General features: G+C 35.2%; 1 protein-coding gene across 5 annotated transcripts in view; it reads left to right on the top strand.

Moving 5' to 3' along the window:
* The window catches only part of LOC109727422 (glycine--tRNA ligase, chloroplastic/mitochondrial 2-like), an 82,127-nt gene continuing 61,688 nt past the window's right edge, over positions 5,496 to 25,934 (top strand). For all 5 annotated transcript variants that reach the window (XR_002220768.1, XM_020257549.1, XM_020257547.1 and 2 more), the window contains exons 1-18: positions 5,496 to 5,858; positions 6,903 to 6,953; positions 7,264 to 7,331; positions 9,492 to 9,573; positions 9,691 to 9,754; positions 11,156 to 11,211; positions 11,439 to 11,516; positions 12,173 to 12,247; positions 13,378 to 13,448; positions 14,417 to 14,533; positions 14,639 to 14,740; positions 15,529 to 15,652; positions 17,209 to 17,292; positions 17,558 to 17,644; positions 18,958 to 19,059; positions 19,533 to 19,596; positions 22,013 to 22,068; positions 25,136 to 25,207. Coding sequence is in view for 4 of the 5 variants with exons in the window: in XM_020257549.1 (XP_020113138.1) it covers positions 5,586 to 5,858; positions 6,903 to 6,953; positions 7,264 to 7,331; positions 9,492 to 9,573; positions 9,691 to 9,754; positions 11,156 to 11,211; positions 11,439 to 11,516; positions 12,173 to 12,247; positions 13,378 to 13,448; positions 14,417 to 14,533; positions 14,639 to 14,740; positions 15,529 to 15,652; positions 17,209 to 17,292; positions 17,558 to 17,644; positions 18,958 to 19,059; positions 19,533 to 19,596; positions 22,013 to 22,068; positions 25,136 to 25,207 (1,626 nt within the window). In the remaining variant the exon portion in view is untranslated. The remainder of the gene's footprint in view (positions 5,859 to 6,902; positions 6,954 to 7,263; positions 7,332 to 9,491; positions 9,574 to 9,690; positions 9,755 to 11,155; positions 11,212 to 11,438; positions 11,517 to 12,172; positions 12,248 to 13,377; positions 13,449 to 14,416; positions 14,534 to 14,638; positions 14,741 to 15,528; positions 15,653 to 17,208; positions 17,293 to 17,557; positions 17,645 to 18,957; positions 19,060 to 19,532; positions 19,597 to 22,012; positions 22,069 to 25,135; positions 25,208 to 25,934) is intronic.

Raw genomic sequence — 25,934 nt, 5'->3', positions numbered from 1 at the left:
ATCAAATTTGATGGGCGGTTAAGAACTTAGAAGCACAAGGGCTGCTGTGCTCCTAATAGTGCAGTAGCCCTACTATATGTATGTATATGTGTGTGTGTGTGTGTGTGTATATTGTGTGTAGAGTGAGCTGGTATGCTTCTGGAAGCACGGAGCCTTCCGTGCTTCCAAGTCGTTTTTGATGTTGGGACTTTCGAATCGACGATCGGCTCCATTAAACTTGATCTAGAGTATTTGAAGTACCTAGAAAATAAATTTTGTGGTTTTTCGATATCATTTGCCTAGTGATCGAAGCGGCTCAAAATCAACAATTTTAATGGCCGTGGTGAGCCGTTTGCAAGTTTAACAGTGTAGAAATATTCAAATCACGTAAAATTTTGATAGAAAATTCTTTATACTATATAAAACAAGATCAATATTTTTTATCTAAAATTTTAATGTCATATCATCATATTTTGTAAGATTTTTATTTTCAGCCATTGATTTTGAGCCACTTTGATCACTAGGCAAATAATATAAAAAAATCACAAAATTTATTTTCTAGATAGTTAAAATACTCTAGATCAAGTCTAACGGAGCTGATCGTCGATTCGAAAGTGCCTACATCGAAAACAACTTGGAAGCACGGAGCACTCCGTGCTTCCAGAAGCATACCAGACGCATTCAAGAGTCCGGCTGGGGTACTATCGATAGCACCAAGGATTTGGTACTATTGAGTTTTCCACCGTTAGATTTAACCGTTTGATTATTTTTACCCGTTAAATTATACTATTCAACCAACCACTCACTCAACCCTAGGGGGCCCACATCATTCTAACCACACATTTCTCAATCCAAGAGCTAAAAAATCAATAGCACCAATAGTTTGGTGCTATTGATAGTATTCCAGGGTAGTTATATGTATATATATATATATATATATATATATATATATATATATGGAGATCTAGGTGTGAGAAAAGAATACTAAGCACTCTCAATAGGTTAAAAAAGTTGATATGGCTCTTTAGAGAGAAATCACATCTCTATCTTCATTCATAGTTTATGTTACATATATATACATGAATGATGATTATGTTTTTTATATTCAAAGCCGAAGAAACAAATCAATAGATATAGTTGGTTGAGATATTCCTCAAAACATGTAGAATAGACTTATTCTTATCTATTATCTTTAGGGTGCGTTTGGTTCGCATTATGAAAGATTACTAGGAATAAAAGATATCCGAGAATCTTATTTCTATTCATCTTATTACTAAGAATGTGGAATTCCTGTATTTGGTTCGCACGGTAATATTAATTAGTCATGTTATTTAATATTATAAAAAATATACAATTAATTAATTTATTTATTTAATTAATTTTAGATAATGTTACCAAAAGTTTCAACATCTTTTTAGAAAAAAGGGAGAAAGAGTATAAGTTAGAGAGAGAGAGCATAATTAAAAAAATAGAAAGAAAAATATAGTCGAAACTAGAGGGAGTGAGAAAGTTGAAATTTTAGAAAGAGAGAGAGAGAGAGAGAAAGCTTAGTCTAGAGAGAGAAAAAAAAGTTGAATTTTGGAGAGAAAAATAAGTTTAGAGAGAGATATAAGGTTAGAGTGTAAATAAAAATAATATCAATTAGCCGGCGGGTAAGAAGAAAGAAAGAGATTAGATATATTATGCTTATCCCAATCCATTAATATGAGGATACCCACCCTCCCTCAAAAGAATGAGATTAGTACTTTGGGGTGAATCTTATTCCCAAGTGAATCCAATATTACCAACTAGATTACTTAGTGCGTTTAGCCAAACACTGTCATATTTTTTTATTCCCATTGGATTACTAGGAATCTTTAAAAGATAACGCAAACCAAACGCACCCTTAACATTTATAACAACCCAGGCATCTCTTTAAGCAAGAGACCGAACTGTTTAAGAGGAAAGGAAGAAAGGAATATGACAGACACCCAGATGTGGAGGCTATACATCCTATCAGTGTCCGTTGTACCCTCCGAGCCATCGACACCTTCCATTGGCTTCCACGGCACTTCAACGAATTACAGAAGGGAATGTCATATAGGAGCACATAGGGGCTGCTACCAGAGACAACAAAAACTCTCGTAGGAAACCAAGGTAGGCCAAAGCATACCAACTACCTCGCTAGGCCACGGTGGAGATAACGACAAGGCCACTCCGCACTCGTCATGGTAAAGATAGCCACACTTGTCCTAAAAAAATGGAGATAACGGCGAACTTGCCACGATGGAGGCTGCAAGCGAGAGGGAGAAAATAGAACGGTAGAGCAAACGAGAACAACAGAGGGCCAAATGACATCAAACCACATTAATATCCAAAAAGCCAGAATGACGCAACCGTATTTAATGGGAATAGCGAGGATTTAATAGAAAGCAAATTTGTGGGGCCTACATACATATGGGGAACTAGAATATGAAGCAAATTTGTGGGGCCCACATGCATCTTAGGGAGCCTACAAATATGGTAATTAAAAGTAGGATCCACTGGCCATGGGATATGGGGAACACTCTAAGGTGATTTCGAGTTCCCAATTCATAAGTTTATAAATAGTTAACTTATAATCTTATTAGATTTCTTGATAACAAGCTTTCAACATTATAATGAATTGCATGCTGAATTGCCTACTAGTTTTGAAGTTTGTGCATAGTAGTGTTTATATTATTATTTGCATTCATATACAACTTAATTACCATAATATATGAATTATTTTTACTCAATAAGAGATTTTAGATTGGACAAATTTATTTTTCTTTGTTACCTTGAGAAGTTTAAGCCAAAAATTTGGATTATGTTATTTGATGTGATTAGCCCATCATCATAATAATATTAATTTCTAATTTTCTAGATATTTTGAAATTGATTAAATAATAAATTAATCCTGTAAAAAAGTATGGACAACTAAAAATAAAAAGCTATTAGCACATCATGCATCTTCTCTTTACTGTTAGAGTCATCTTCATTCATATTTTCATCTTGACGACCATATTTTGTTTATCATTAGTTCCTACAGTTGTTTTTTTTTTTTGTGTGCAGATCAATTCTAATCTTCTATTTTTAAATAGCCAGAAATATTATACATGCTATGCTTGAGCATGATGGCACTTGAGATATAGGACACTCAACCAGTTATGAGGACACTACTGTTGAGCATCTTGATTAGTTGAAAGTTATTGAGCTCACTAACTCTTCGATGGTGACAATAATCCTGTCATTGCTGATTATAGTCAAGGACGTGGTTATCAATGCGGGTGCAAATCTAGTCAAGATCAAAACGAGAGAGGGACTAGGAGGAGGACGCCACACCCTTCTACATAAATTTGATAATAATATACAAATTATTTTTTTTTTTTTTTATTATAGTGACTTTTGCATATTTGAATAGAAAATGAGAATATTCCTTTTGTATATTATTGACTTGATGTGTAAATTTTTATATATTATTGAGATGTAGTTGGAGGAGTAAGTATTAGGTAATGAAATTGAAACTATATGTATCTAGTTGTTATGACAAGATTATTAAAATGCAAATATTTACAACATGGGTTGATGCTTAAAACATGACAAGCCATTCACCGAGTTCCAATAATTATTATCCAAAGATGATGAAGATTATATTTTTGTATCCTAAACATGATAACTACTTATCATATTTTTTCAAAATTTTCATGCCAATCCAATCACCGTACATTCTTAAAATAATAGGTCACGATAAATAGATTGTCATATTCAATTAAAATGTCAAACTAACACTTTCTTGTTCAGTGTAACATTTGCATGAATAAGTAAAGGGTCATTTTAGTAATTATTATTTTATTAGGACTATTTACATATATTTTTTTGAGGGGTTAAATATATGGCAAGTGAACGCATTCTAGTCTTAGAGAGAGGTTTAGAAATATATCTTGCACTTATGCTAGGGTTGTACCTAGGGACGTCAACGAGTCGGATTCGGGATGGATTTTCAAAAACTCGAATCCGAACCCGACTCCAAACCCGAAACCTAAAACCCAAATCCGAACCCAAACTCGAACCTGATGGATTTTAAAAATCCATATCCAAATTCGAACCCGACCAAAAATTCGAAACCCAAATCCGAAAATCCGAACCCTAAATAATTATTTATTTATTTTCAATATTTCAAATATATTACATTAAATCTAAATTTTTAGAATACAAATTTAAAAATAACATCAAATTTATATATATATATATATATATATATATATATAGTAATATACTATATTATAATGTAAAATACATTCAGATTTGGATGGCGTTCGGATTCGGATTTGGGTACAGTCAAAATGCATATCCGTCGGATTTTATTTTTTATATCCATATCCAAATCATATCCATTTAGTATCGAATAAATCCATTCCATTCGGATTTGATTCGGTAAAATTTCGAATATCCGTAGCCGTTGACATCCCTAGTTGTACTAGGAATGTAAAACGGGCCGGGTGGCACACGACATGGCCTCGGCCAGCTACAGCATGACACGGTATTGTAGCACCCCCGCCGGGCCCGCCCGAGCCTCTGGGCCGTACTGGGCCGCTCCTCTGTGGCTGACGGTCCGGGCTGAGGAGAGGTGGGTGGCCTGACACGCGCACGACGGGCTGAGGAGAGGTGGTGACCTGACACGGCACGACGGGCTGAGGAGAGGTGGGTGGCCCGGCACGGCAATGCCGCTTGGGCCGTGCCACAGCCACACGGCCCGCCCCCAAGGCATGGGCTTGCCCTCCTGCTCCTCCAAGGTTAGACCTTGAAGACCTTGGGAGAAAGGCGCTCATGCCGCCTCCCGTGGCGCCCCGCCTGCGGCCCGGCGCCGCCCGCGAGACCCCCGCGCGCCCCTGCCTCCTCCGGCACCAAGGTCTTGGCTCCAGCCCCCATCCTGTCGACAGTCCTCTCACCTCCCCGACCTCCTCCCCCGGCACCCACTACTCCTCCTCGGCCTCTCCTCCCCAAAAATCCCACCTCGCTCGGAAACCCTGGGCCCTTTGAAATTCTTTTTTTCAAAAATACAAATTTATTTAATTTTTAAAATTAAATATTTACTTTATTATAATTATTTTTATAAATTTTAATGATTTAATCAAATTTAAATAATTTTTTTAAAAAAATTTTAAAATAAATATTTTAAAAGGCCAGTCTAAAGCACAGTCCGGCCCGGCACGGCCGTGCTTCCAGGCCAAAGGGCCGTGCGGGTCGGAGGCTGGAACTCGGGCCGGCCCGGCAGGCATGGCTCGAAATTGAAGCCGGCCGGGCGGGCGGGCACTATCCGGTTTGGCCTAAAAAATGTGGGCCGTGCTCGCCCGGCACGATCCACTTACATCCTAGTTGTATCTGGCTTTGTATTTTTAATTAATTTAATTTAATTTAATTTTTTTTGTCTATCAAAAAAAAAAAAAAAAAAAAGAAAAAAAAAAAGAAGAAGAATAAGAAACCCCTTCGGATAGAAATCGGACCAAGCGGGCGCATCCAACCACCTATCCCCCCTTTCTTCCTTCCCGCTCTTGCCTTATCCCACCGTTCTCGCCGCCCGCACTCCCCCCTTAACCCCACAGAAAATGTCTCTGTTTCTCTCCTCCGCCTCCGCTCTCCCCGCCATTACCAACTCCCGCCCTGTCTTCCCCTCGAAACCCATCCCCGCTCGCCCCTCCAAGCCCCCGTCTGCGCGTGGCTTCTCCGTGCTCGCCTCCGCCGGCAACGACGCCTCGACCTCCTCCTCCTCCTCCTTTGCTGTCGCCTCTTCCGCTCCTCTGCCCGAGCCGAAGCTTCCAGAAGACGGCAGAAAGGCTTCTTCCATTCTGACATTCCAGCAGGCCATTCAGCGCCTTCAGGTTCCACTCCGCCTCTTCCTTTGATTTCAGCTTTTCTGACAGAATGAAGCTTCACTGGCTGTCGCCACAAAATCCGAAACGAGTTTCTGAGTCTCAAAATTGCCGACGAAAGCTGGAGAAGAAACATTAACATAGTATTCCTAAAAGCACTTACTTGTGACAGCATTAAACTACACCATTACAACCTTGTTTGGATTTGCGCGCTGCCCAAACGAACCTGCTTTGATACTTTAGAAGGTCCAGAAATCTGGAGAGCAATTTAGAGTTTTCCTACCAACGGTATAAGACGGTAGTGGAACCACTTATAATGATTCGACCAGTTAGTGTTTGTCGCTTTTTTGAATGCGTCTTTTTGATTTATTGAAGAAGCTTATAGTATTGGGTATTTGGTAGATGAGTTATATGATCAGATGTCTAGAAGAGCATACCTTATTCAGCCTTTTAAGTCCTTTTTTTTTTTGGAATGAGAGAAACCACCCAGTAGGTGAAATACACTGTTCTACCAAATCATCGATGCCAAGATCTTTGAATGGGTTAAAGTAAAACTCCTAGCTTGCAATCACATGAGAAAATCCTCGTAGTGCATGAATTATCACTGGATAACTTACTCTGACATCTGAATAGGGCCACAAGGCCCTCATACTCCCGCATTGAAGAATGTGGGAGAGTTTGAGCGCTATAACTACTATGCTGGTACTAGTCAGTTGGGCTTAAGCATTTTGGGCTGGTGGTTTGAGTTTGGTTGGTTGTTTTTTCTAGTGGGCTGGTCGGGCCATTACATATGGTGTTAGAGTAGCTAGAAAAGTTGGTAATTATTGTGCATAACTATCTCATATACATGATATACTGTTAAGTTTGACTTCATTATGGTGAATTTTGTGGTTTCTTGTGAAATTCTTGATAAGTCATTCATGTTTAACTTCATAAGCTAGTATCTTTTGCAGCAATATCATCTTTGAATTTTTTTTTTTTTTTTTTCAGTTGCTATTTTTTGACTTATCATGCTTCTTATTTTGATATCCTCTTTAAAATTCCATACTGCAGGAGTATTGGGCTTCTGTGGGTTGTTCTATAATGCAATGTAGCAATACAGAGGTAATGGCTTGTGCTCTGTTAGCTTCTAATATTTTTTTTGTTGCTCTTAAGCTTAGGGCATGTGCAAATGTGGCTTTTTTGAGACAGAAGCCCTAATCATGGTTTGCATAGAAAAAAGAAGAGCATAGGCTTTAGTTACTTTATCGGGCTCGGAAATATTGAAAATGTTTTACATATTTAGAGATATTTACTTTTGAAAATGAATTACTAATGCTGCTTCCTGAAATAAGTCTTGTAAATATGAGGATTTCTTTTGGTTTAGAATTATTGATTCTCGATGGTAATTTTGTTGGTTTTGTTGTATCAACAGGTTGGAGCTGGGACGATGAATCCCTTGACATTCTTGAGAGTATTAGGACCGGAACCTTGGAATGTTGCGTAAGTATGCTTTCGTATGGTGATTTCTAATATTTATGATTGCCATGGAATCATTGTTATTATGCATGAACAGATAAACCATAATAAAGAACGAAGAAATAATTTGTTGCCATGGTTCTTATTAGAATAACTTCCGATGCACACCACCTTACTCTTTACATCCCTCTTCTTTCTTAGAGGGCCAAAACATAGATCTACTGACTAGAAATCTACCAAAAGATGCATCATATTTGGCTAAATCCTAATGCTCAACAATTCTAATTGATTGAATATTATTCAAGCTAATAAGTATGACATGAAAAAAATCATGTGTTCATATGTATAATAATTTTGACTTTAAATTGCAGTTCAATACAAACTATTCTGTGTTTCCTTCCCCACTATTATCGTGCATTTCGCTCTTTATATAAGTTCTATTATTGTAAACTACAGTTCATCTGACTGATATCAACTCTATGATTGGGTTAATTTGATTCTCAGAGATGATGGTTTCAACAAGAAATTTATCAGTGGCACACAAGATGATGTGATAATAGGCTGTTATTTCAGGAGAGATAAAACTATTTCACAATGACGGCTCAAAAAGACATTGTTGGTAAATAACAAGAAAAGACAAAACAAGAAGCTAATGAAAACTAGTAACCACCTTACAAACTCTATCAATAAATAGTGTCACTCTAACCATGCTTCTGGGCTAACATTGTGGCTTCCTGAACTATTGCAACACTTTTTACTTTATAAGAAGAAAAAGGGCGAATGAAGATTCCGATTAAATTTATCCAGATTTTCTAAGGTATTGTTTGGTTCAGGGATAAGCAAAAAGCGGCTATTCCAGGGATAGGTATAAATTGAGAAATAAGCGGGGAGTAGATCAATTTTGCGTTTGGATGAAATTTGGGTTATTCCTGGGAATAAAAAAATAGCGTTTGGTTAGGTAAGATGAAATAAGAATTAAAGTGGGTAGTTATAAATAAAAAATAATGATATTATCCCTTTCTTTATATTAGAATTTGAATTTTTATATTTTATATTTATATTTTAGAATAAAATATAAACTTTTAAAATTTAAAATTTAAAATTTACAATTTTAAAAAATTAAAATTTTAAATTTTAAACTTTAAATTTAAGATGAAATTTTAATTTAAAAATACAAAATATCAAATTCTAAATATAAAAAAATTAAAATATCAAAATTTAAAATTTAAAATTAAATAATTTAAAATTTAAATTTTTAATTTTGTAATTTTAAAAATTATAAAATTTAATTTTTTAACTTACGAAATTTAAATTTATAATAAATTAAAAATTCTCTCTCTCTCTCTCTCTCTCTCTCCACGGGTGGAACAAGCTGGGCCCACCTTGGGGTGGGTACACTAGTTCCCACCCCTTAACGGGCTAGCCCGTTAAGGGGTGGGAACTAGTGTACCCACCAATTTTTTTTTTTGTTTGGGAGATAAGGGTGGAATAAACCCTTTATTCCACCCTTAAACCCCCAAAGCAAAGATGACCTAAGGATGTTATAGGGAGGAGTTGACGCTTGAAGCATGTCATCTTTATTTATCTTATGAATAGCTTCTCCAACACTTTTGTTCATTGATTTAATGCTTAGTCAATCCCATGCCACCGGTTGGATCAAAATTCTAATGTCGTTTGATGTTTGATTCCCAGCTTAAAATCTAATTAAATTAAACCAAGCATTTGTACAGGGAAACATCATTCAGTGTTCTCATAGTTTTTGAACACGTTACTGATATTTCTATGTCTAATGAAACAATTCTAACTAATCCAAGTTGTGAAGTTGTCACACATACATTACATGAACTACTTTAATTTGCAAGATAAATTTTCCAAAAAAAGTTCTGCTTGCAGTTCCACCGAACTAGGAAAGTGGAGAGGGTGTATGTTCATATGGTTTGAATATGATGCTTTTAGAGTGACTTTTTTTATCTATGAATTAGGGACATGGATAAATATCAAGGATTGCGTAGATGTTGTGCTGTTGTTTAATTGCTCTTGCTAATAGTAATGTTCTTTAGATGGGGTAAATATTGATTGATCTTATTATTATAGGTCTTTATATTGAATTGTAAAAAGAGAATTGGATAAAACATTTGTGTTTTGTGTACCATGTGTAGTTAATTATGAAAATTTTCATGGAAGGTATGTGGAGCCAAGTATACGACCTGATGACAGCCGTTATGGAGACAATCCCAATAGGCTTCAACGTCACACTCAATTTCAGGTTTTTTTGATTAATAACATGCTCTATATTCAAGAACTGCATGTTACTTCCCTGCAGTTCAATGTTTTGTAGCTTTTTTGGTTTAAATATATATGTTTTGTCCTACCATACCTGCAGGTCATCTTGAAACCTGATCCTGGAAATTCACAAGATCTCTTCCTCGGTAGCCTTTCAGCATTAGGTATTATCTTTTCAATATTATTTCTATCACTTTCATTTGTTGAAGTTGAATTCAATGAGACATTTCAAGTGAAATAAATGTTTTATAGATCAAGTATCATTGTAAGTTGTTTTCAATAGTCATAGATTTGCAGAATATAATATAGTTTTTTTTCAGTTTTTTTTTGCAGACTACTTAACGGAGTGTTTGGTTCCTCGGAAATGTGTGGAAAACTGTTTTCTGGGAAAAAAGTTTTCCATGGAAAGCTTCCTTTTCACAGTTTTCGTTTTCAGGATAAAAAATTCGGAAAACAAAAAACATTACTTTTCCACGAAATCCGCAAAAAACTTTTCCTAGAAAACTACTCTTCTTGGGAACCAAACAGATGGAAAATACTTTTTCAGCCAGAGAACTATTTTCTGGGATATTTTTCAAGGAACCAAACATCCCCTAGTATCCTTATTATTGCAACTTTGACGAGTACGACTAGAAAATTGGTTTGTTGTCCATGGTTCAAATTGGATGTGGCACTTAGAAAAATGATTCTGGGAGGCTTTTATTTTATGGATTATTGAGATTTCTTGAGCTGAACTTAACAAGCTTGTATGATAACCGTTTGACCTACTACTGATTTAGGTACAGTTTCATTTTTCTCCTCCTTGATTATGGCAAGGCTTATCCCTTGTCTTCATCCATTTCTCCCAAGAAAGAATAAGCCCACAACACACTTTTTGTATATTCTCCTGTACTGTCCAAGAAAGTCTTATGGGCATATATTTTGTTGAGTTGTGAACTCAGCCGCGCTTTAACAAGGCATAAATTCTGTGTATTGGATTTTATTGACATATGGGCTTCTTCGTTCTTATTATTGTTAGTTATCTTCTCATCTTTTTTTTTTTTTTCATAAAAACAAAGAAGCAGAAAGACTACTAAGTTTTTGTTTTTTTGTTGCCAAAACCAAACCCCAGAATGTATAGATTGCAATAATTCCTTCTTCCACCAGCACACTTGCGTTAATAGTAGTAGTAATAACAATAATAATAACAACAGCAACAACAACAACAAGAACAATAATAATAATAAACCCGGAACCCTAATAATGATAATAAACGAAAAAAAGCCTGAAGTGTGACCAAATGATGTCTTATTTGTTAACTCAGTTTAAATGTCGAGGTAAGATGTACTTTATTGAATGTCTGTTTCAATATAATTAATTCAGTTGAAGAATGTCAGTTAACTTGCAGCCTGCAGTGCGCTTTATGTTTAGCAAAAATTGCCAACTTGAATAATGACAAGGACTTTGCTGCATCTTTTTAATAGCGAGATCTTATGATCAACTAACGAATTTATAAATTTTCTTAAATTTCGATATGAAGTCAGTAATCCTTTTATGAGGTTACATGCCTTTTTTTGGTATCTCAGGTATCAATGTCAATGAACACGACATTCGTTTTGTGGAGGATAACTGGGAAAGTCCGGTAAAGAGCTCTTTCCAATTTGATCTGCTTGTCTATTTTTTTCTTGACTAGCATAAATGCTTTGGAGAACAATATCTAACAAGATGTACTCATTTCGTCCTTTTAAGTCGATCATTCTTTGGGTTTATCTAAAGCTTGAACATATTCAAAATTTCACTTGATGAGAAACCATATTTATTTTTTCAATTGTTCATATTTGCTCAGATTATACTGCAAAATGTGGGCAGGTTCTCGGTGCTTGGGGATTGGGCTGGGAGGTATGGATGGATGGGATGGAAATTACACAGTTTACGTATTTTCAGCAGGTAAGCATGTCTATGGAAGCAGGGTATTCTCATTGCTTCTTGTTATATAACTGCCATGGTTAACAATTTTTTGTTCTTCTAGTTTTCTTTCTCTGAGGTTATAAATGGTTAAGACAAAGAAATTATCATCACACTACATTTTCAATGCTTCCATGTGACTAGAATCTGTTGTAGTGCGCTTGGCATTGCCTTAAAATCTAAATACGACCGCATGTAGATGTCATGTATGTGAGTTTTCTTCCTAATGAACTTCACGTTTTGGAATAAAATGTACTGACAGCCTCTGAATTTTCAATGAATTGTAATATGATCCCTATTCTTTCACTTAAACAGATCAGTTGCTAAATGCACCTAACTCTTGCGATGTTATCCAGGGGTCTGATTGTCGTCCAAAATTTTCTCTTTAGTTAGGTTGTATGCATATCATATAGCTGGCATTAAAGAAAGTACGTACAAAGTGGGATTAATCTGTTTAAGTGGAAGATTGGATGTTTAGGGCTAATCTATATTTTATCCATTGCTATAACTTCTAATTTCAGTATTTTTTTTCTTTTTCTTTTTTCCCCCTTTGCTTGAAACATAGTGTGAGATCTTACTGATGTGCAATGTGGCTTGCAAGTCAAGTGGTAACAATTAATTTTTTTTCATATCTTCAGGCTGGAAGTCTTCAATTGCTTCCAATTTCTGTTGAAATAACTTATGGTCTTGAAAGGATTCTAATGTCACTTCAGGTAAGTTGGCCAACTGTACTTTTCTACTTAGGTATTACAAAAATGTTGAAAACAATTGCTTAAGCACTTTACAGCTGTCTGACAAGCTATACGATGATTTTCAATCTGAATCAGATTAAAATTAATATCTACTTAATTTTTCAAATGCATTTAATCTGTTCAACTATTTTGGAACATTATTAGCACTTACTCTACAACCTTGCATGTTTTTATCATTTCTGTGAAGTTTCTGTGAGGAAGATATTGAGCATTCACTTCACTTGTATTCAAACATTGGAATTCATTCTTGTGGAAAATGAATCATGGAGTAAATTTTTCCCCCCAATCCCTATGTTCTCTCTCCTGTCTCTTTCACATTTTATTAGATGTATAATTTTTATTTATACCCTTAAATTTTCAACCAACACAAAAATCTGTTTGTGGGATGAATATTTCTTCTTGCATTTGTGGCTGCTTTGATATATTTGTGACTTGTGAGCAACTTTGACCTCATCAGGTAGATAAAAGTTTGGGTAAACTTCAAATACCACCCCTGTGGTTTCGCACTTTCTCACTTTAATACCCTGTGGTTTAAAGTGTATTAAGTTAGTGTCATGTGGTTTCATTTTTATCTTTTCGTCAGCTTTTTCGTTAATATTTCGTTAAATTATATACAAAAAACTTCAGATACCCCACCTAGGTTTATCGAATATTCACTTTAGTACCCTTTAGTTTTAACTCTGTCACTGATTTAACGAAAAAAATTAGTGGAATTGATAATAAAAAGATAAAAATGAAACCACAGGGCATTAAATTGATACACTTTAAACCACAAGGTACTAAAGTGAGAAATTGTGAAACCACAGGGGTGGTATTTAAAGTTTTCCCTAAAAGTTTTATTGGCTGTTCTGTTCAATGCATTTTCTGCTAAACTTTAATGTGATTGTTGCTTGTTTGATTTATTCAATTTATTTAATTGATTAGACATTCATTATACATATTGGGTGCATTCCAAAAATGTATACATATTGGTTGCATTCCAAAATTGGTTTCCTTATAATGCAACTACCCATTCCAGAGACCTTTCTCACCATAGGTTTGTTAGTTTTTAGTAAGAGCTGACCTTACTTCCATTTAGACATGGTTGGCAGGGGGTAGATCATTTCAAGAAGATACAATATGCTGACGGAATCACATATGGGGAGCTATTTTTGGAGAATGAGTTAGTTGCTTCTCAAATATCTTTAAAAGTGCATTGCTGCTTTTCTCAATCATGGTTGAGATGGATATGTGTGCTATTTATTGCTTTTTTCGTTTGTTTATTTTGGTCTTCTTGCTACAAACTATGTTGAAGTCAGTAACTTTTATAGTTAATATTTTTGTCAATTGAACACAAGTTCTTTTGTGCTGCATGTTATGGTGATATTGCATTTGTATAATATTTTGGAAGGTTTGGTGATTGAATGTGTGAAATCTCAATGTTAGCAACTTATTCTTTGTTTTTTCAATCAATGGACGCATACATTCATCAATACATTTAAAAAATAAATGAGCAATCATAATGAAACTATTGTATCTAGTTCAGGTGGGTAGGTGGTTATTCATTTAGTAGATTGTAAGTCAGATAATTGTTATGGGTAGTTTGCCATACACTCCACTGTCTGGCTGTTAATCGGTTGTAGTCATAAAGAAAAGAAAGCATCGGAAGAAAATAGGGAGCAATGAGAACTTGAGGGTGTAGGTGATGTTAGATGGAATGAAAGTAATAGTTGAATGAACAGTATATGTGATTTCTGGGAGTAGCTTATGTTGCATTTGTCATTTAGTTGGCCACTTGATTTTTTTAGTTCTTAAACAGATAACTGTTATAGGTTTCCTGAAGAATTTCTCTGATGATTGTGCAGTTTTTTCATGTTTTCTAGGCTTTCGTCAACAATTCAACATTATATATGTTGTTGCAGATGTCAATCTGTGTTGAAATACAATGCACTACTTTTTTGAATGCTTTTACTTGTAGCTCTTATGTTATTTTGTAAATTTACAGCCATCTTTAACATTGAAGACATGGTTTAGTTTACTTATGTAAATTGCTATAGATACTATGAACAATTGTCTTCTTCAAGTAAGTGATAGATTGTCATGTTTTTAGACATGCAATCATGCAAATATTTCGGCCTTCTGTTGATTCAGGAAGGAGATGAGCTTTTATTATTTGGAACATGCCAACGTTGAGCATATCCAGAAGCACTTTGAGAATTTTGAAGAAGAAGCTTGTTCATTGCTGTCACTCGGACTCCCCATTCCTGCGTACACTTATAAAACCGAATTTTCTATTTGTAACAATTTACTTGTCCTAAAGCAGTCCAATAGTTGACCTTTATCGTAGTGGACCTTTTCTTTGCAATTTGTTAGGTATGATCAGCTTTTAAAGGCTTCTCATGCTTTCAACATTTTGGACTCTAGAGGATTTGTTGGTGTCACTGAGCGTGCTAGATATTTTGGCCGCATGCGCAGGTGAAATTTTCTATTTCCCTATTGTAAATTCTAAAAGCCAACCATTATGTCATCTTGGGGATGAAATTATTGATAAATGTATCAACTGTCCTTGATTTCAATTGAGTGCATATCATATTTGTTTTGATATGTTTGTTTTGCCTTTGAGTCAATTTATTTACGTCCTAATATGAATTTTCTTCAATCTAGATGCGATTAAATGTGAGAGTTCAATTTCATTTTAGTAGATGTTGTATATGAATATGATGGCTTCTAAAGCATCAAGGTAAGACAGATAGCAGGAAAATTACCTTGCTATTTTCAGATTAAGGTTATAAACCAATTTCAATTGCCCTACTATTGTGGTTTTGTGCTATTAATATGTTGAGGATTTTATGACCAACTAATCTGAAAATAACAGTCAATGCCATCGGATACTAATCATACTGGGTATGTGAACATGATGACACTATTGCCCCTATTGTTGTAGTATTGTGCTTATGCTTATGCATGTGTGCTTGAAAATATGTCTACTCCTTATAACAAGGGTAGCTAAAACTTGTAAGGCTTATGCTAGTGTACATGTTATTATTCATTTTTGAGTCATTCACTTTTTGATTTTTGTGGGCTCCATGTGGCTACAAATATGATAAACGCACTATTGTTTGAATATGCAACTTAAGAATTTTAGAACTAGAATAATTAATAATATTTCCATATGAAGTGATTCTTGTGGTGTTGCAATTCTTTATATGAAGTAATGACAAATATATTCCATATCTTCATAACTGTATCATTTTATTGTGCAGCCTTGCTCGCCAATGTGCTCAGTTATGGGTAAAGACACGTGAGAGTCTTGGTCATCCTTTAGGCATTTCGTATGATGCAAATAGTCTCATCCATCCTAGCATTGTTGAATTTGATTTGAAAAAGGTTTGTTTGTTAGAAGCTTTAAATAGATATAATTTAATCTTGCTTCATTGAAGTTATGACTTATAGCGAAAGTTTTTCTTGCCTAAAAGAGCGATTTGCTCCTTTGCATGCTTTAAAAGATGGAGAATGCATACAACATGTTTGGCTACCAGAGTCGCAATGTTATTATAATTTATGTAGTGTATATAAAGCTACACATTATTGCTAATTGACGTGGAAGTAAGGATTTAAGTGTCATGGTATGGAGGTCGTGCCAAGAAGGTGTGTGCCAGTCACAAATATGCCTGTGCCAACGTATTATGATATGAAACATTTATTTTCTATGGTCCCAATATATTTTAATTGCTTATTATGTATGTTAATCATTTTTTTTGCACTTTACTGAAATAACTTAATTTCAAAGAAAAGATGATGTCGAGTCATGCATCAACAGGGGGGTCGTATCATGCTGATATCTTGTCGGTATGGTATGGTACGGTGGGCACGACCCATGCCAATGGGCACTTAGTATAAGTTTAAACAACCTTAGGAATAATGTTAACTAAATATTTCCCGTTCGTCCAATAATGTGCAGTCCATTGGGCTCCATGTCCATAAAGCTTGGCACCTACTGTGCAAGCATTGGTCAGTACTTAGTATAGTCTAGTATTTCTCAAGATAGTGGTCTTAGCCAAGATGTTAGTTATCAGTTACCATTGCATAAGTTCTCTATGCAGCAAGATACATCATAATTTGGTAAAAATCACTGATTAGATTGATTAGTTTTTTCCATGTTCCTTTCTTACCCAAGAAGTTGTATTTGTTTTTCCTAGAGAAGTTGTTATGTTTTGGAAATGAGAAACTTTCCGCTATGCAAATGTTTACCTTGACTATAAGCTATTTTTCCGTCTGAGTGTTCTAAAGTTGGATTTGTTTTTACATCCTAATATCCTTAGTGAGAAAAGAAAAAGAAAACGCAAAAAAATTGCAATACATCATATTTAGCATACGAAAAAAGATATAGCTTCTGAATGCCTGATTTCAATACTACAATTTAGCCTTTTTGAAATAACTTTCTGAAGAGATTATTGAATTTTATGCAGAAAAGAGCAGCCATCAAGAGTGATTTAGCAACTACAAAATGAGAGGAATTTGCACTTCCAAGCTGTTTTACATTTTTCTTTTTCATTTCCTTTGCAACTAATAGGTAGATAATGATGCAATGGCATTAATGAGGATTCATTTACTTGGGTGATATGTTTGCAGTTGTAGATATGCATTTGAAATTACAGCTCATTATATATTGTAGGATGATTTCTATGCAAGCTCTTAAAATTGAAAGTAGTGGCAAAGTGCAGGGAAGACCATGGAATTAGAGAAATTCACTAAAAATTACTACAATCTCTAGATCTTTCAACTTCATTCCAGTTATAGCAGTACATACCATAAAGAATATATTAGAGGGAAAGTTTGGATAAAATTATTAGATTTGGTGCATATATACCTTGCAGATGGTGTCATTCTCTTGATCTCTTTGATATCTGCTTACATTCACCATTCTTTAATGGATTTAACAGGAAATGGAGCAACCTCGATTATTTGTTCTTGAAATTGGGACGGAAGAGCTGCCACCTCAGGATGTAGTAGAAGCAAGCGGGCAAGTAAGTTTGTTTCGCATTGGCATGATACGATACCTAGTTTCTCACCATTTTCTTGTTCCTCTCTATGATAATGCGCATTGCATGAGAACTTGTCATCTTGTCTCTTCTCTGCTATCCTCAGGGACATTTTTTTTTTAACACTCAGAAAACTTGTATGTGTTGTTCCGATAAAGATACTTATTATCAATTTCCGAAATGCCTTTTTCGGGAAATTGGAAATTTTTTGTTTGCTTCACTATTAAGAAATGCTTTGTATCTGTTGCAGCTCAAAGCATTAGTAGAGCAAACATTAGAGAAACGAAGATTGAGTCGTGGGAAAGTGTTGACTTATGGTACGCCGCGCAGAATAGTGGTATCTACTTCTTATACCTATAAGTATCAACCTTCATATTAGACTTTGCTATAGAAATGTTTTCCTTGAAGTTATGCAAAGCTCATGTTGTTGTACATTTGTTAGGCTGTTGATATTAATATTTGAGCATGCTGTTGTTATTTCTGTCTAGAAGACTTTCTTCGATCAGCTAATCTAAATTTGCATCATTATGTTTCATTTTGTGATTCCTCGAAGTTTGTGTTGCTGATATTAGTATCCTCAGTTGATATGCCAATAGTTTAGTATGGAAATTTAGAATGAATTTTTATGTTTTAAGTGCTGACGATAGTTGTCATATCCAATCGCGTTGAATTTGAGTTCAAAAAAGAAAAAGTTAAGTGGTAACAAATAAGGGTATGTGGTTTTTTTTCCATAGAAAACCTAAAAGAAGGTGGCACTGTGCGGCTAGTATACAAATTTGTTGTGCGGTACATGCTTGGGGCAACAATAAGCAACACTGCCATGCCACAAGGATTATTGAAAATTAAGGATGTCAATGTTTTGGATTCGGGGCAGATTAAAACCCGAACCCAAACCCGACTCCAAACCCGAAACCCAAACCAGAACCCGAACCTGAACCCAAACCGGAACCCGGCCTCGACGGATTTGAAAAATCCATATTCAAACCCGAACCCGACCAAAAACGCAAAACCCGAACCCGAACCCGAAAAACCGAACCCGAAACAATTATTTCTCTTTTCAATATTTCAAAATATATTATATTAAATTTAAAATTTTAAATACAAATAATATCAAATTTTCATATACATATTATATATAATGTAAAATAAATTCGGGTTCGGGTCGGGTTTGGGTTCGGGTCGGGTACAGTCAAAATCCATATCTGTATCCATATCCGTCGGGTTTTTGTTTTTGATAACCATATCCAAAACCATATCCATTTAGCATCGGATAAATTCGCTCCGTTCGGGTTCGGGTTCGGATAAATTTTCGGGTATCCGTACCCATTGACATCCCTACTGAAAATGCTGCCTTCACTTAAAAGAATGCTATGAAGTTAATTTTGTATGCAAAACCCCCTGAAATGTATGAGCTGCTGAGCAGTCCGAGTCATCTTTTCGGAAGGTGAGCAGACTGACATATCAATAAAGTGAAAAAACTTACATGATACTCCATCGCTTTTCTTAAAAAAGTGATTTTGACACTAGACCCGTGGCCTTATTTGATTTTCTTCTAGAATCTGGGCTTGCGATATGAATCTTTGTCTCCTATATTAGTATGAATGCCCTGTTAAGCATAACACGTCAAATCGATAACTTGTCCATTTGCAGATTTGTGTTGAAAATCTTAGTATCAATCAAGAAGAGGAGGAGACTGAACTACGTGGCCCCCCAGTAGCAAAGGCATTTGATCAAGAAGGAAAGCCTACTAAGGTCCTAGTTTCTTACTTATTTAGTTGTTTCCACTGCCATATTTCTTTTTTCCTGTTCTTGCCAAAGCAAGTGTTGTAAAGTGATTTAGCCATACCTTATTTAGTTGCCTGAATCTTATGTTTTAACTGGTCAACAGTAATTTGATTATTAATTTCCAGGTAATGGTTTTCTTTTTTTGTCTTTTTTCTGTTAACTTTCTCTTTCCCTTTGATTCTTTATTCTTAAATCTGTTATTAACTCAAATATAGTATGCACAACGTTTATATTGCACAACGTTTCTTATTAAAAATGTTTTGATGATAGTATAGTAGCATCAATCACTTTCTGATTGTTTTCTAATTTGTACTATGATTAATTTTTTTTTTAGAAAATTAAAATGAAAATCATATGGTAAGTCAACTGAATGCTTGCTGTCGGTACTCATATTCAATGGTACCTGTATATGCACTTAAATAGTTATCTCTTTGCATCAGGCTGCTGAGGGTTTTTGCCGTAAGAATAGTGTATCTGTGGACCAGCTATATAAGAAAATAGAAGGTTAGTAGCAGCATGCTTGGTGTTAACTTATTCTGTTCGTTGTTTGTCTTTTTGCTATTTTATTTCTCTGTTGTTGTATCTTTCATACTTTATTTTCGCTTCTTTTTAAATTATTGGGAGTACTGCCACAGAGTATGTGCTGAACAATTGTGTGAAATGAAAATTGAAATACTTCTTTCATGCCCTTTTTAGATGCTTCTCTTCTGCTTACCTTTATTATGAGTCTAACTTGTAAAGCTGTTCGGTAATTAAATGAAGACCTGATAGGCTAATATGCTATAGGATCATTTAACCATTGAATAAGCCAAGGATGAAATTATGGACTCATATTCGTGAGGTGTTGGGGGTGGTATAGTACCATATAGGATATAGATGTTGAATCAATATCCTTGCGCAGGTCATAAATCTTGCTAATGTTTGACCTATAATAGGGATTCAAGAGAAGTCCATTTTTGAAGAAAATCAAAACAGCCCTGTTAACCAGAAAACTTAAGATCGAGCAGAAGCTTGAAACTAGTAGACATTTGAAATTTGTTAGAATCGTGACAATCGTCTGTCAGATTTGTCTTTGATTTAGTATTATAATTTCTCTTTGATAGTTGACTTTATTGGACCAATTTGGAACGAGTCACCTATCAGAAAATAATATTGTCTTTCATATATGCAACATATGCCTTTCACTTCTTAGGAACTTGTGAAATTGTAACCGAGATATGCCTTGTATGTTAAGTAGTTTTTTATAGTTCTGTAACTGCTCCCATCTAGAACTACGACACTGAGGTGGAGTTGTATGGAATAGTTTTCCTTCTTCAACCTCGTTCAAGATATTCTGCGAGGAACTAGTGATCTTTGGAATCCAACCAGAGTTGCTAATGCTAGCCTCTTTAGAGTGTGGGAGAATAAGTCCTTTTCTCCTATATGTATTTCAGTGTCCTCATTGTTTAATGCAAAAAAACATTCTTATGTTGGAAGCATCAATCATTGTTATGGTGATATAAATATAACACAAGCGCATCTACAAATTTCATATCAATGAAACTGTTAATTATGTCTCGAATTCTAGTACCGCAAGGTTTTCTAACCCTATTCTGTTTTGATTATTCCATTAAGTTAAGTTTAGATTATGCCTAATTTTATTGAGATATTCCTAATCTTAGTGGGTTTGTATTCCTAGTTGTATTAGGATTTAGCCACTATTATAAATATATCCTTTATTCCATTGGTTTAGTGCGGAAGATGAGAGAGAGAATATGGGTGTATTTTTGGGATTAGGGTTTTGTGAGAGAGGCATATTTTGTACACCACTTTGATTATAATGAAGATCTTCACTCCGTCTTTGCCCGTGGATGTAGGCCGATGGCCGAACCACGTAAATATTGTGTGCTTTATTTTTCTTCTCTCGTTCTCGATTCTCTTTCGGTATTTTCGCACCCGACGAACTAGATCTTTTCGGTTTAAGTTCTAACAGAAACCTTTCCTTTTACCATGATATTTGGCTTCTTTTTTGTAATTGGTTGTTCTCTCCCTGTGCATTTTACTGCTATGGTAATATTATTTCTTGCTATTGTGGTATGTCTACAGTACAATTGTAGGTAGTATGATATGCACTTGCATCCCTTATCCAATACCATTTGTGTTCTACGTCTAGATAAGAATAATATCCTTTTATTTTGCTGATGTTCTACCCATTTCTCTAAACTAGAAGAAGAATAAATAATGACAAATTGCAAAAGTGTGATAGCATGCCTATATTAGTAAAACTTTCATATGAAGTGTCCACTTCAGTAAATATTAGGCACTAAACTTTCTTGCCTTGTGGGAACATGAATGTTATAACCAACTAACATTAATTTGTCGCAATATCTTATTCACTAAATCTAATAGTATGTATTACAAAGATTTTCTTACTTTTAACCTTTTCTACTGACTATAGGTGGATCTCTGCTACTAGTAGTATATGAAACTTTTGGTCTACATAAAAGTTAAATTGTGTTGATATGGGACTGTTATTTGATTGTTGCATGTTCATCATACCATCTGCTACTGCTGCTGACAGTATTTTGAAAATTTCTGTTCATCTCAGCAGATTGTCGAATGAATATTTGCTAGTTGAAATGATGTATTACTACTACCCAGTTATTTAACAAGATACATTCTACAATTGATTTTTACTTGGTGTTTTAAGTTTTGACCCTAGGCCTTTGCTCTTTGTCAACTTATTTGAGTCAATTGCTGTCACTTACATCTATACTGTCAGAATTTGTATCTCTGGCATTGTACTGCTTTGATGAGTTTGCTTATTTAATGATTCTTTTGCACGAACATGTGTTTCTAAAATGTTTGATTCTTTGCGGAATCATTTTGTAAATAGTAGATTCATACACTAACTTACCTGTTTCTTATTTAATCATTTCAGGTAAAACAGAATATGTCTTTGTTCGTGTGAAAGAGTCTGCACGGTCTGCTATAGAGGTTCGTATATCGTCTTTTTACTGTTATAGTTGGATATTTTAGAGAATGTTTTGTTGATTTATGGACTAATGTTGGTTAATTTTCTGCTAAAGTAAATGCACTCTATGTCTTGTCAATAATATCTATAGCTTATTTGAATGTAAAGAAGGAATTTAGGTGGCCAAGAATAAGGAAACTCACTAAGATAGCAAGAACTTCTAGAATGGTCAATTTAAGGAAGTATTCAATTTTCCTAATATTTGGTTTCTCATTTTTGTATATTGAGAATGGAAGGCAATTACGTTAATAACGAGAGAAAATATGTAGCTGGCATGGAAGAGCCAGGATTTTCCCTTTGGTTGTTGTGGTGGAGGGGGGCTGTTGGGGTGAAGACGGGCAAGAGGCAACATTGAATGCATGACCTTCTCTATTTTATTATTTCCTATTTTTATTGGCTTTGGACTTAGAGTTGAAGTTCACAAGGAGTCTGTCTGCCGCCATGAACGAACCGGCTCCGCCGCAGGCTTTTCTCCAACGAGTGGTTCATGAGAAGCCCATTTTACTTTATGAAATTGGTTCATGAAAGGCCCATGAAATTATTTGGCTAAATTTGGTTTGGTTTGGAGGCATTTGGATAATATAGGTTTGGTAGTTTTGAGCTTTATGCTCTTAGACTTTGGCGGTTTTATTTATGAAATAGATTGGGTTTTGGGTTTTATTTGCGGACTTTGGGCCTTGGGTTTTATTTGTGGACTTTGGGTTTTGTGAGTTTTATTTGTGGACTTTGGGTTTTGGATTTTATTTGTAGACTCTGGGTTTTGTGGGTTTTGTTTGTGGACTTTGGGCTTCATCGGTTTTATTTGTGGACTTTGGGTCTTGGGTTTTATTTGTGGATTTTGTGTTTTGTGGGTTTTATTTTGTATGTGCACTGAATTTGAAGCCTATATGTGGATTGGGCTTTCATACTACACGCGCTGGATTCAGGGTTCGTCAATGGACTGGGCTGCATTGTGTACGGGTTGGATTCAGGGCCCATGAGTAGACTGGGCCTGCATTGTATACGGGCTGGATTCAGGGTCCACGAGTAGACTGGGCTACATCTGCATATGGGTAGGATTCAGGGCCTGTGAGTAGACTGAGCCTGCATTATATGCGGGCTGGATTTAGGACCCGTATGTAAATTGGGCTGCATCTGCATACGGGCTGGATTCAGGGCCCGTGAGCAGACTTGGGCCTACATTATATATGGGTTGGATTCAGGGCCTGTATGTAAACTAGGCCTGCACTATCATATGGGCTGGAATGGATTTGGCTTTTTTTTTTTTTTTTTTTTTTGTGAACTGCATATGAGATTTCTTCATTGGGTCCATAAATAAATTATAGATCCCACTCTTTTCAATTAAATAACTCCAAACCATTCCCTTTCTTCTTTTTTTTTGTCGGGTTTGATTCGAACCAAATTAATTTGGTCCGATTTTAAAAATCAATCCCAAATTCATGAATCATCAAATTTTTTTTGCACTCATAGGGTGTTGCTAAGACAACCTGTCTCAAACACAAGGTTCGAAAATGGCAATTTGATCAAATATGTGTCTATCACAAAGATGGCGAGTTGATCAAGTCGAATCGTGCCTATCACGAAGATGGCGAATAATTTGAACAATGTGTATCAGGAAGATGGCAAGTCAAAATATGTTCATCATTTTTCTTTATTATTATTTTTTGTCCAAATATGTGGGTTTGATCGTGTTGAGCCTATCACAAAGATCGCCGCTCGATCAACCCTTTGACCGTGTCGAGCCTATCGCGAAGATGGCCGCTCGGTATAGGGATTAGTGATGCATATGGTTCGATCGTGTCGAGCCTATCGCAAAGATGGCCGCTCGATCAACCCAATGAAAAGGGCGTCCATATGAAACGCCGATTTTAACCGTGTCGAACCTACCACGAAGATGGCCGCTCGGAATATGGATTAGTGATATATACGCACGATAAAAGTGGCGATTTAATGTCGAATTTGATTGATTCGAGCCTATCGCGAAGATGGTCGTGTTGATCAAACTGACAAAACAAATCACACTTACACTGTTTGTATGCATGCATTACCCTTTGTTGCCGTGGAAGTCGCCGCGATCGTCGTCATTGCTGTCGTCAGATGAAAGAGCCAAAGCTCCTTTCTTTTTCTTTTCTTTTTTTTTTTAATTGTACGGGCTGAGGAGAGGGAGGTGTGCATGGCACCTCTGCTAGTGCGCAGGAGAAGAAAGNCACCAGAAAGAGAGAGAAAGAGTATATATACAAAAAACTTCTTTTTCCCTTTTTTTTTGAGTTCTTTTTCTTTCTTCTTTTTTTTTTTTTTCTTCTTCTCTTTCAGATTCTCTTTTTTTGTTTTTTCTAACCTTCTCCTTTTTACAAGAATCTAACTTATAAAAAGGCTCCAACAACTTCCCTTCTTTTTGGAAATTATTCAAAATTTTTTAAAAAAGGTAACTTGATCATCTATACAAATTATTGGATTCTTTCCCCTTTTTTTTTGAAATTTTCCTCTCTGTATTTCCTTCCTTCTATATTTCAATTTAAATTTTAAATTCTTTTTTGATCCCAACAGAGTCAAGGACTGAAACTTGGTAAATAAAAGTAGTGCCACTTGTCCTTATGATGCTCCTAGTACAAACTTCTATTTTATTTGTCAAGTGTAGTGTTTCTTGTTCTTTTACTAACTCCTTGTAAGTGTTAATCTTTTCTATTTCCAAATCCGCTTGAACATGGAGAGGGTTTCTAGGTCCTATTTTCGCAGCTTTTTTAGCAAAATAAATTTCAATCCTTCCACTTCGAAATTATATTAATTGTTTATTGCCTTATCCTTAGCACCTTGAAAACCCTAACTCTTTTACTTCCACGGCGTGTTAATTTCTTATTCAGACTACTCAACTGCATAGTGCATAGTGGTTCTTAGCATGTTAGTATTTGGTTTTATTTTTTGTAGATTGTAGTATTATGCATATGCATTGAAGGTTTGTTTTCACCTAGATTTTGATTTTTGTTCAACCATGATGACAGTTGCCTGGATTAAATTTGTTAATTTTTGCAGGTGTTAGCTGAAGATCTGCCGAGCATAATAAGTAATATCACATTTCCCAAGTCAATGCGCTGGAACTCCAATGTAACAACTGGCTTCTTAATCTTTTTTTTCATTCTTAATTATTTTATATTTTTCGTTGTTTAATTCCTGTCAGAGTATCATTGTTATGCTGGACATTCCACAAAAGTTAAAGTGGCTAGATTGAAGTTCTTATATGTGAATTTATGTGTTCAGTACAAGTTCTCTTCTTGCAGCTGCTTGTTTTTCGTTTGGCATTTCTTCTTGTAGCTTGTACAAGTTCTCAAGTTATAGACCTGCAACTGTTTTGATCCAGAACCCAAAATATTTCCATCAAACCAAGAAATGGTCCATGAGGAATAGGTAGGGTGTACAGGGTTTGGTCCCAATCCATAAACCAGATCGAACCAAACCAAATAAGACTATTTGGTTCGGTTTATATAGTTTTCGGTTTGTTACTATTTTCAAATTTAGTTAAATTCGGTTTTCGGTTTTGGTTTGGTTTGAACACATTTCTTAACTGAACCGAACCAAACCGAAAACCGAATAGTAATATTTTTCTTTTTTTTACACTTTTTATCTAAATTACATATTAAAATTTTACATTTATGATCAAATCATTATCATACATCAACATGTTTTTCAAAATTCTATCTTTATAATTAATTCTTTTGTGTGTGATTTCATAATGATTCAATTTTAAATCTTAAATTATAAAATTATTCATAAGAAAAATAAAAAATATAAAATTTAATTGCAAAATTGAACCAAACCTAACCAAACCGAATTA

Source organism: Ananas comosus, linkage group 22 (assembly GCF_001540865.1).
Source record: "Ananas comosus cultivar F153 linkage group 22, ASM154086v1, whole genome shotgun sequence".
Taxonomy (NCBI): domain Eukaryota; kingdom Viridiplantae; phylum Streptophyta; class Magnoliopsida; order Poales; family Bromeliaceae; genus Ananas; species Ananas comosus.
This window is presented reverse-complemented; position numbering and strand designations above follow the sequence as displayed.